Source organism: Dreissena polymorpha, chromosome 4 (genome assembly GCF_020536995.1).
Source record: "Dreissena polymorpha isolate Duluth1 chromosome 4, UMN_Dpol_1.0, whole genome shotgun sequence".
Classification (NCBI taxonomy): Eukaryota; Metazoa; Mollusca; class Bivalvia; order Myida; family Dreissenidae; genus Dreissena; species Dreissena polymorpha.
In genome coordinates this window covers 111,060,364-111,073,008 of record NC_068358.1, presented here as the reverse complement: position 1 = coordinate 111,073,008, position 12,645 = coordinate 111,060,364, and the positions used below count along the sequence as shown (strand labels likewise).

Here is a 12,645-nt window from a genome sequence, read left to right as displayed (position 1 = left end):
TAACTTTATAAATATCTTATGCTATACTAACAAAGCCTATGGCTATCTAAAAATAGCTTAAGATATTCAGTCAACCATGTCTAAAAATAGCTTTTGATTTAATTCAACCGTGTTGATCTATTTATAGTAGAGAACTTAGTCATTTCAACTGTACGTTTTCTCTCCCCTGAATAAAAGCAATAAACAAACAGTTGTAGTAAATTATTGATTGTAACACCATATTTCATCGTTACACAATATTTTATTGCTACGCAATATTTCATAGTTTAAAATATGTCATCGTATTAACCCTTTACCACTTAGATACGTATTTTGACACATTTGTTGTCCCTTCAAAAAAATACATTTAATTAAAGATCTTTCTTAAGTTACTAAATTCAAGTTTTAAAGGCTTAATTTCCAAGCCTTAGATACTGATGAGCAGCAAACAGCATAAAACCTGAACAGACTGCGAGTTAACCGCTGAAATACTAAGTTAATTGAAAGGAACCGAAAAAACACATTTTCATGAAAAAAAGGTAAAAGGACAAATGCTTGAGTTATTGAGCGGAAATGGGAAAAGTCAATTTTTGCTATAAATTAAGGTCCGTAACTCTGAAGTGCCCAGGTCAATTTAACTGGTTATCGAACTTGACCTAGATTATTTGGCTTAACGCATGTTAATGAAGTTTGGTCCGACGACAATTACTTGAGTAATTGTGTTGAAACCCAATTTTTTTATGATTCAAGGGTCGTAACTCAGAAGTGCCTGGGCTGATTATCAAACTTAACCTAGATTTTATTGCCTTACACATGTTTATGAAGTTTGGTGAAGATCCGATGACAATTGCTCGAGTTTTTGAGCAGAAACGAGAAAAACCTAAATTTTTCGATGATTCAAGGGTCGTAACTCAGGAGTTTCTTGGTCAATTTGGCTGATTATCAAACTTGACATAGATCTTGTGACCTTACACATTTTTATGAAGTGTGGCGAAGATCCTATGACATTAGCTCGAGTTATTGAGCGTAAAGAGAAAAAATGCAATTTTTCGAGGATTCAAAGGCCGTAACTCCGGAGTGAATGAGTCAATTTGGCTGATTATGTAACTTGATCTAGATGTAATTGCCTTTCACACTTTCATGTAGTATTGTGAAGATACAATGACAATTGCTGGAGTTATTGAGCGGAAACGAGAAACAAGAACTGTCAGAGGACAGCGCGCTCGACTATTTGAGTGCTTGACAGTATAACGAAAGCCATCATGGGGAAATTGTTCATATTCAATAAGGTCAAGGTAATATAGTCATATTCTAAGTGGAAGAAGACCATAATTGAAACATATTGATCATTTGTGTTTTAAAGAAGTTGTACTTTACAGATGATTCTGAGTTCAGGTATATTTTCCACAATCTATTGAACATTTGTAAATACGTAAAACAAACTAATAAGATTTTATTTCAAGTTTGATAGCAATAGCTTGGTGGGATGGTTGGACAGTCCCTCAAAAATAAAAATAAATATAAAGAAGTATTTGTGTTGTTTTTTATACCATGTTTCAAAAAAAAAATCTTTTTGGGTGGAGGGGAGTAAAATGTGGGTGTGTGGTCATTTATTAGATGATCTTTAAAAAAAAAAAAATGAGGATTTTTTTGGAGGGGAAGGGGGGATTCTGGGGTGGGTTGTGGGGGGATGCTTTGGGTGGAGTCCATTGTGGTATATCAGGTAAGAGTTGTTTTGTCAAAACATGAATCAAATCTGATCATAAATAAAGAAGTTATGGCAATTTAAAGGTGGTACACTAAATTTAACATTTATCAATTACAGTCGAAACTGACCTAATGACCACCTGAGAATAACGGTCACCTGCAGACAACAGTCAGTCTGGATTCCCCCCCCCCTCCCTCCCCCCCCCCCCCCGACGAAAATCACTCTATATTACACTTGAGAAATGTGTGAACTGAAAACAACGGTCACTTGTTAGTCGTCTCGAGTCGCGAACATTAAAAAAGCACATCATTTGTCCGTCTATTTTGCGGGTAAAGCGTCTGATAGCGGTAATTGAATTTGATAATATAAAAACGGCCGGCTGCGAGTAAACAAATAATAGGGTGTTGAGAAGGTTTGTTTTTTGTGGATAATTATAGGGGTATCTTTAAAAGAAAATATGTCAGAGGTTGCGACATGTTTAGAGTAATAATCGCTTATTTAAACGGCAACTAATTAGTACATTGTACTTACAACCTTGAGTATGAATTTGAAAATAACATTTTTGGATCATTCTTTAAAAGAGCTTTCTAGCGTACACAACACTTTTAAAAGCAATCGGAATAATAAATAAAATATGTCAGAGTTTGTTCCACCATTATTATTGATTGCATGAAACAGGTGAAATAAACAATAACAATGTGAATTAGTGGCAATTATCGGCTGCAGGCATAACACATGAGCGCGTGACACAGTGAATTGATCTGTTCCGCTGATAAAGTGTTAAAAACAACATTAAGCCGGCGAATGTTTTAATGTGAAGGCGATACAAGGATTAGTGATCGTCTATAAAGGAAAAACATACTGTACACTGATTCGCAACATTTTCATCAAACTTAAGGCATGTATGGAAGAGGATTTGTTCATGTTTGTATTTTGGAAGAGGTTGTTTCAACACCATACTATCGGTTTATGACAGCAAATCTGCTTTTTAGACTTGTTCGGACATGTCGTCAATGGCATGTGACAAGCTTTATTTACTGAATGAACGAGATGCATGAGTAAACAATTATACTAGCGTTGTTAAAGTCATTGATTTAGTTTAACAATATGAAATTAAATCAATCTATAAGATGTTATTCTGTATTATTCAATGTTAGTTAATTCTGTTATTATGCTTAGTTATCGGCAATGAGCCTTTGTTTTACACTGTATGCAGACGACTGGGTGGGATAACGACGTAGCAATACTACCAACTGACCAACCATCTTAATTAAAACTTTGATCCGTAAACAACAGTCACCTGTGGACAACGGTCACTTTGATCACTTCCTTTGACTGACCGCTGTTCTCAAGTTTGACTGTATATGCATATTCTAAGTGAAAAAAGGGCCATAATTGTTAACAAATGCTTGATACAGTTGTCTGCTCTTCTTTATAGATTGGGGTCATGTTGGTTAAGAAGTATGCATAATATGAAAGCAATATGTCAAGGGACATGAACATATTTGAGGTGGTATGCAAACTTTAACATATATTTATCAATAATATGCATATTCTAAGTGAAAAAGGGCCATAATTCTTACAAAATGCTTGATACAGTTGTCTGCTCTTGTTTATAGATTGGGGTCATGTTGGTAAAGAAGTATGCAAAATATAAAAGCAATATGTCAATGGACATAGGGAATATTTGAGGTGGTACGCAAACTTTAACATTCCAACACGCACGCCAACGCCGGGTGAGTAGGATAGCTCCACTATATATATTTCATATATAATAGTCGAGCTAAAAATGCAATTTTTGGATGGTTCAAGGGTCGTAACTCAGGAGTGTCTGGGTTAATTTGGCCGATTATCAAACTTGACCTAGATGTTATTGCCTTACACATTTTCATGAAGTGTGGCGAAAATCCTATGACATTTGCTCGAGTTATTGAGCGGAAACAAGCACAAGAGGGCCTGAAAGGCCCAAAGTCGCTCACCTGAGATTCAAAGGAACTGACCTGTTCTGTGCAGCCCAAGATGTCATTAGAACAAAATGTTCCTACCAACTTTCATGACTAGTGAACACCCTGGCAGACACGTTTTTCAACAGACCAGAACCATTTTCATACACATCCAAGATATCATTTAAACAAATATACTGACAAAGTTTCATGAAGATTCATAAGTCCATATAAGGAAAAATGCCCGGCCCACTGGTTTTTCAAGCAACTGGAACCATTTTCGAACTTGTCCAAAATATTATTGGGACAAATCTTCTGACAAAGTTTCATGATGATCGTACAATAAATACGGCTTCTAGAGTGTTAACAAGGTTTAACTATAGCTATATAAGGAAAAAATGCCACACCCCCTTGGCGGCCATGTTTCCACCAACCGGAACCATTTTCGAACTCATCCAAGATATCATTGGGACAAATTATCTGACCAAGTTTCATGATGATCGGACAATAAATGTGACCTCTAGAGTGTTAACAATGTTTTACAAAAGCATGATATATAGCCATATTAGGAAAAATGCCCCGCCCTCTGGTGGCCATGTTTTTTAAGCAACCAAAACCATTTCTAAACGTATCCAAGATATCATTAGGACAAATCTTCTGACCAAGTTTCATGAAGATGGGAAAATAAATGTGGCCTCTAGAGTGTTAACAAGGTTTTACTAAGGCCATAAAAGGAAAAATGCCCCGCCCCCTGGCGGCCATTTTTTCAACCAACTGGCATCATTTTTTAACTTGTCCAAGATATTATTAGGATGAATCTTCTGACCAAGTTTCTTGAAGATCGGACAATTAATGTGGCCTCTAGAGTGTTAACAAGATTTTACTATAGCCATATATAGCCATACAAGAGGGCCATGATGGCCCTGAATCGCTCACCTGACTAACCTTGCTACATCAACTTAAATTCTATCAGACCCATATAAATCCCAAGCAAGATTTCATCAATTAATACATTCTGACAAAATTTCATTAAGACGTGATGAAAACTGTGACCTCTTTCATCTACACAAGGTTTTACTCAGCATTGGCTCGGTGACCTAATTTTTGACCCCAAACGATCCATATACAATCCAAAATCAGATATTATATCAAGATAAATAATAGCAACCCCAGTTGTTAAATTTTAAAATTTGCCATACATTAGTTTTATTAATTTAGCTAGATAGAAATTTCAAAAAGCTTTCCAAAACAGTTAGAATTGTTAAAATATCCCCACCGGACGAGAAGTTATGACAATTTTTGTCATGGAAATTCTGTATGGAAATTCTGTCGAATAATTGGAAAATATTGGTACTTATTACTACCTACCCTATAGTTAATGCGTTAAATCGCGGCATAGTCGTCTTATTTTATTACAGAGAAATTGTCATAACTTTTGTTCTAAAGAAGATAGAGAGTTCAAATTTGGCAGGTTTATGTATTTTTTCAAGCTCTTTTCATTTCTTTACTTAGTTTTTGCATAGTATGAACTATAATGAAAATAATGACACATAAATATCACAAAAAATATATTTTTATTTTCGACTTTTTTTTGTCAAATAAAGACATCACAAAATATAACAAAACAACACAACATGTCAAAAATATACAAACTAAACATTCAATTTAGTTGTTACTAGTCCATTTGATAGTGCAAAATCAGGTTTTAATTTGCTAATGTTTTCATTCTGCAGATCACACTTGGTTATGTTCTGCTGTTCACAGAATGATCCAGGGAACTGGGCCATTGAGTAATATCCTCAGCTGATCCTGAAAAGAACAATGATATTGTGCTAAAATAAATATAGTTTTAGTTTTTCAATGTTTAATGTCATATAAAATAGAAGGATTTGTTAAAAATAAAATCCTTCAATTTTAACCATAATTTGTCTCAATCCTAAACCACAAATTATCAGTTACAAATACTTTGAACATAAAAAACACTGTAATCATTACCGATTCTGAATGTATTTTAAAAAAACACAATTAAATTCAACTGTAACAAGACATTATTCATTATTTAAAATATTGATTAACGTTGTTTGTTTTTAATTTTATCTACAACAATTTAAACTAAAAAACAAATAAATGAGATCAAAAACACAATGCCAGTCAATGGTACGAACGTACTGAGTTAGATATGAACAAAATAAATGAAGTATTTCATATGCATTAAACATTACAATTATAGGTCATTTGACATTTAATACATACCTAAAAAACACATTAAAATACTTCAGTTGTGTTTATTTGCATTTGGTTTTACATATATTGCAACATTAATGCAATAAATAGAGGCATTTTGACAGCAGACTGTTGAAACTCGGTACAAATTTCCACACGACCAATCTGAATGAAATTTGATTGTCTGTCTTGTAATGAATAAAGGGAAATCAACATACAAAATTACATAATTAAAATAAAAAATAACTTACCATTTGATTGCTATAGTTTTTCTAGATTTATATAAAGTAATTGTTGAAGAAATCACGGTTATCAATCACGCTATCAGCTTAATCAAATTTTCCAATTTTTTCGTCGCGTAGAATTAACATAGCACAATTTCGTGAATATCATCGGAAACGTTTTTCATTGGTGAACATAAATATATCAACATCATTAATATTCAAATGACCTTGTCAGGTCGCAAATGGGTTGTAAACAACCGGGTGTCAGTGCAGGTACTCGAAAATGCAGTAAACAAAGGAAATGGGACACTGACGTTGTAATTGAATCCAATATAGATTGTTAAGCAGCCAATATAAACTAAATATTATTAAAATTTATATCATATTAAAGAGAATTTATTTTTCTTTCAATCTGCATTATATTATTTTGATTTTATTTAAGATATTTTATAAAAATAACTTGTAATGGAACCACTATGCAGATAAGCTGATTTTCTTAGATCTTCCACTGATAAGATAAGATCTGCTGGGGTTGCTAAAAACATTCTGACCATATTTCATTAAGATCAGATGAAAACTATGACCTCTATTGTCTACACAAGGTTTTTCTATGATTTGACCTAGTGACCTAGTTTTTGACCCCAGATGACCCAAAAAAATCCCAACCCAGGTTTCATCACGATTAACATTCTGGCCAAATTGTATTAAGTTTGGATGAAAACTATGACCTCTACTGTCTACACAAGGTTTTTATATCATTTGACCTTATGACCTAGTTGTTGACCCCAGATGACCAAAATACAATCCCAACCCAGATTTCATCGAGATAAACATTTTGACCAAATTTCATAAAGATTGGATGAAAACTGTGACCTCTATTGTCTACACAAGGTTTTACTATTATTTGACCTAGTGACCTAGTTTTTGACCCCAGATGACCCAAATACAATCCTAACCCAGATTTCATCAAGATAAACATTCTGACCAAATTTCATACGGATTGGATGAAAACTGTGACCTCTATTGTCTACACAAGGTTTTTCTATAATTTGACCTACTGACCTAGTTTTTGACCCCAGATGACCCAAATACAATCCCAACACAGATTTCATCAAGATAAACATTCTGACCAAATTTCATAAAGATTGGATGAAAACTGTGTTCTCTACTGTCTACACAAACAAATTGTTGACAGACGCACACACGGACGCACACACGCACGCACAACGGACGCCGGACATCACACGGTCACATAAGCTCACAATGTAACTTCGTGACAGCTGAGCTAAGAAGCAAAAATGCTCCTCCCCTTGGCAGCCATGTTTTTCAAGCAAACGTAACCTTTTTCGAACTCATCCAAGATATCATTGAGACCAATCTTCTGACCAAATTTCATGAAGATTGAACAATAAATGTGGCCTCTAGAGTGTTCACAAGGTTTTACTATAGCCATATATATAGCCATATATGCGAAAATGCCCCGCCCCTTGGCAGCCATGTTTTTCAACCAAACGTAACCATTTTCGAACTCATCCAAGATATCATACAGACCAATCTTCTGACCAAATCTCATGAAGATTGGACGATAAATGTGGCCTCTAGAGTGTTAACAAGGTTTTACTATAGCCATATAAGGAAAACTGCCCCGCCCCCTGGCGGCCATGTTTTTTTACCGATCTGGACCATTTTCGAACTCGTCTGAGATGTCAATGAAACCAATGTTTTGACCAAGTTTCATGATGATTGGGGAAAAAGTGTGACTTCTAGAATGTTCACAAGGTTTCTCTATAGCCATATAATGAATACTGCTTCGCCCCCTGGCGACCATTTTTTTTTCAACGGACCAGAACCATTTTTGAACTCAACCAACATATCATTTAGACTAACATTTTGGCAAAGTTACATGAAGATTGGGCATCAAATGTGACTTGTGTGGTTTTTCTTTTTTTTGACCTAGTGACCTAGTTTTTGACCCAGCATGACCCAGTTTCGAACTCAGTCGAGGTATCAATGGGACAAATGTTCTGACCAAATTTCATGAAGATCAGACAATAAATGTGCCCTCTAGAGTGTTCACAAGGCAAAATGTTGACGAGGGACGACGCATGACGGACAACGGATAAAAGGCAATCACAAAAGCTCACCATGAGCACGTTGTGCTCAGGTGAGCTAAACAACAATTTTACGATGATTCAAGGGCCGTAACTCCGGAGTATCTAGGTCAATTTGGCCAATTATTGAACTTGACCTACGTGTTATTGCCTTACACATTTTCATGAAGTTTTGTGAAGATTTGATGACAATTGCTTGACTTATTTAGCGGAAACTAATCCGGACAGACTAACTTACTAACGGACAGACGGTGCAATTTTAATATGCCCCCAGAACCGCTGGTTTGGGGGCATAAAAAGCTTTAAAAAATTGTTAAACCTGAACAAAATGCCACTGATGCCTACCACATTCAGGGACCTGCACACTCCAAGAGCCGTCACTGCGGCACATGAGATTTGCCTCCCCTTTCATGGTGTACCCATCTCCACAAGTGTAAACAGCAGACGTTGTAAAACCATCAGTAGTCTGCCGCAGGTATCCCCCTGCCATTGTTGTCAGCTGCTCACAGGCAACTGAAAGTAGTTGATATCAACCATTAAACGAGAGGGCCATGGGACATGGTATCAATAGAACAACAAGAGGGCCATGGGACATGGTATCAATAGAACAATGAGAGGGCCATGGGACATGGTATCAATAGAACAACGAGAGGGCCATGGGACATGGTATCAATAGAACAATGAGAGGGCCATGGGACATGGTATCAATAGAACAACGAGAGGGCCATGGGACATGGTATCAATAGAACAACGAGAGGGCCATGGGACATGGTATCAATAGAACAACGAGAGGGCCATGGGACATGGTATCAATAGAACAACAAGAGGGCCATGGGACATGGTATCAATAGAACAACGAGAGGGCCATGGGACATGGTATCAATAGAACAACGAGAGGGCCATGGGACATGGTATCAATAGAACAACGAGAGGGCCATGGGACATGGTATCAATAGAACAACGAGAGGGCCATGGGACATGGTATCAATAGAACAACGAGAGGGCCATGGGGCATGATTTCAATAGAACAACGAGAGGGCCATGGGACATGGTATCATTAGAACAACGAGAGGGCCATGGCACATGGTATCAATAGAACAACGAGAGGGCCATTGCACATGGTATCAATAGAACAACGAGAGGGCCATGGGACATGGTATCAATAGAACAACGAGAGGGCCATGGCACATGGTATCAATAGAACAACGAGAGGGCCATGGGACATGGTATCAATAGAACAACGAGAGGGCCATGGGACATGGTATCAATAGAACAACGAGAGGGCCATGGGACATGGTATCATTAGAACAACGAGAGGGCCATGGCACATGGTATCAATAGAACAACGAGAGGGCCATGGGACATGGTATCAATAGAACAACGAGAGGGCCATGGGACATGGTATCAGAGGGCCATGGGACATGGTATCAGAGGGCCATGGGACATGGTATCAATAGAACAAAATGCATAATATGTTGAATGCTATCATTTGATGTTGTAAGAGTCAACATTAAGTGGAAATGTGCTCTTCACACTGGTAAAACACATCAATTTGCTTTTAGAAACTCCACCTTGTCACAACTTATAAAAGTTATCATGTTTCCAAATGAGCTGTGATTGAATGTTGATGTACATTTTCGGATGAAATAATCTTTGTCGATTTAAGCTCATAAAAAAAATGTTGAAAAAAAACTCATCATATAAAACCTCTCAGCTTGTAAAATTCTCCGTGTAATTTCAAAACATCCGGTCCTAAGTGCCACCTCACAAATAGCATTGGCTCATGTGTACCTCAATCTCCAAAAAGAGGTGGTGCCTGTGATTAATAGGTGTGCAATAGCTCACCTTTAACACTTTGCGCTAGAGTGAGCTAAAAACACACAGATAAAACATGAAGTACTATACCGCAAGTTGGTGCAGTTCCATTCCAGCCTTTCCCTTCAGACTGGCATCGCCTGAGCATGAGTCCGTTCAGAGAGTAGCCAGTCGCACATGAGTATATGGCTGTGACATTGTCTGTGCTGTATTGTACATCACCATTGGCAGGAGGTGTAGGCAGATCACAGACTACAATGGCAGAAACAAGACAATTTATATTACAAGAGATGTTTGTTGCTCACAACAACTGTCTAGTTAAGGGTTTTATAAACCTCCTCACCTAGGTCACTTGTTTTCAATTTCCATTATTGGATGTGGCATGTGGGATTTTCACTGAGTTCTCTGCTCCCCTCCCTCCCTCCCAATTGCACAAGACCATGTAAAATTGAGAACATTTCAGTAAAAAATAAAAAGCTGAGAATTGCAGCTATAATAGAAATGTCATCCCAACTTTTGTGAGTGTTGTAAGCTTATTTGGAAGGAGTGCTTGGAAACACTTCCGGTCCTCGCATAATGGAGCCTGAGGTACAGAAGGAATTTATAAAATTTGAAATAAATACAATAACAAAAAGTCACCTTGTTTTACCTTGCAAACATAACAGATTTTCTGGAAGAATTTAAAAAAAAATAAGATTAAAATGACCGTTTCAATGTATGTTCTAGAATAGAATTGTTTTATTTGAAGCTGGAACTGAATATGAAGAAGCAAAGTATTATATAAGATGACTTACAACAAAGTGGTTGTGTTCCAGTCCAGTTGCCTGTTGCTAGGCACTCCCTCATTTGGTTGCCATGGCGATGGTATCCAGGGTTGCAGCTATAGAGTACCCTGCTCACCCACCCATCTGTTGACAGGGTTATGGAGCCACTTGCTGGCGCAGCTAACACAGGGCAACTCACTGAGCAATGGATATGGAACAATTAAAGTTTTCATTAATCTAATACATTAAGTTTTTAAGTACATTAAGTTTATTTAAGTTTAGCATCTATCTAATAACATTGCTCATCTAAGTTCTCTACAAAATCTTAACTCTGATATAATGCATTTTAACTGACATTTTCAAAATGATTAGTATGTTTAGGGCCAATAAGCATAGTGATTTGTTTCTGCTTTATTGCAACAAAAATCATTCAACTGTTATTAATTATACTAAATTTATGTAAGCAGTCCCAAAATGTCAACAAAATAGCCATTACAATAAACTATAATTATGAAGAAATTACTTGGTACTATTGCATTGTAGTCACAATTAACAATATAATACCAATGAACGAAATAATTACAAACAATTTCATATGCTCTTACCACACTCTGGATTTGTGACGTTCCATGTGCCATTCTGACCACAGGTTGCCATAGCAACACCATGTAATGTGGCGCCACTGTCACAGTAGAAGGTCACAGAGGTACTTACACCGTCAGTGGTAAGGTTCCGAGAGCCAGACTGTATACTAGGCAGGGATGAGCATTGTACTGTAAAAATAACCATCAGTTACATTAGTTACATTAGTGACTAAATTCCATTAATTACCATTGGTTACATTAGTTATGCCATCACTTACTTACGTAGTACAATCTGTTACATTAGTAATACCATCAGGAACATTAGCTATACTATCAGTCACTATCAGTTACTTTAATTTAACCATCAGCTACATCAGTTATACCGCCGGTTTTATTAGTTATATCATCAATTACATAAGTTTAACCATCAGTAACATTAGTTATACCACTAGTTATGTAATGCATCCCATAAACAACATAATTTATTGTTAATTTTTCTTTAAAAATGAATAAAACAAACTTTAAATTAATACTTAAAATTTAAAAAAAAGATGTTAAAAAATAAAGGGAAACTATATCTTGGTTCATTCAACTTGTATATTGTAACATCTCCACAGCAGCATAACAGTTGTATGTGTTATACCATCAGTTACATCAGATATACCATCATTAAATTAATTATACCATCAGTAACATCAGTTATACCATTATGATATTAGTAATACCATCAGTTACATCAGTTATATCAACATGAAATTAGTTATACCATTAGTTTCATCAGTTATACCATAATTAAACAAGACTATTGCCAAGCAATATATGTCCCCTACCGGCTCCACCATTGTCAGAATTTTTTATTTTTTAAGTATTTGTTGCCATAGCAACCAGAATGTTTGAGGTAGGAAGGAAATGAAATGATGTGCATAATGTCCATATTGCCATCTATCCATGTCTCAAGTTTCATGAAAAAATATGAAGACATTTTTAAAGTTATCGCAGGATCCAGAAAAGTGTGCAGGATCAACCATTTTCAGCAGTATTTTTAGTCTATTTGTTGCCATAGCAACCCGAATTCTTGACGTAGGAACAAAATGTAAGGATGTGCATAATCTCCATATTGCCATCTGTCCATATTTCTAGTTTCATGAAAAAATATGGAGAACTTTTATAGTTATCGCAGGATCCAGAAAAATGTGACAGACTAAGGGATTCACAGACACACAGAGTGCAAACCATAAGTCCCCTCCGGTGAAACCGGTAGGGGACAATTAGTAATATCATCAGAAACATTACT

The 12,645-nt window shown here is 36.2% G+C and overlaps 1 protein-coding gene across 1 annotated transcript in view; it reads right to left on the bottom strand.

Moving 5' to 3' along the window:
- The window catches only part of LOC127879355 (CUB and sushi domain-containing protein 3-like), an 83,028-nt gene that overhangs the window by 42,193 nt on the left and 28,190 nt on the right, over positions 1 to 12,645 (bottom strand). The window contains exons 20-23 of the mRNA XM_052426130.1: positions 11,373 to 11,540; positions 10,798 to 10,965; positions 10,094 to 10,255; positions 8,534 to 8,701 (exon numbers count right to left, since the gene is read on the bottom strand). Of these exons, the coding sequence (XP_052282090.1) occupies positions 8,534 to 8,701; positions 10,094 to 10,255; positions 10,798 to 10,965; positions 11,373 to 11,540 (666 nt within the window). The remainder of the gene's footprint in view (positions 1 to 8,533; positions 8,702 to 10,093; positions 10,256 to 10,797; positions 10,966 to 11,372; positions 11,541 to 12,645) is intronic.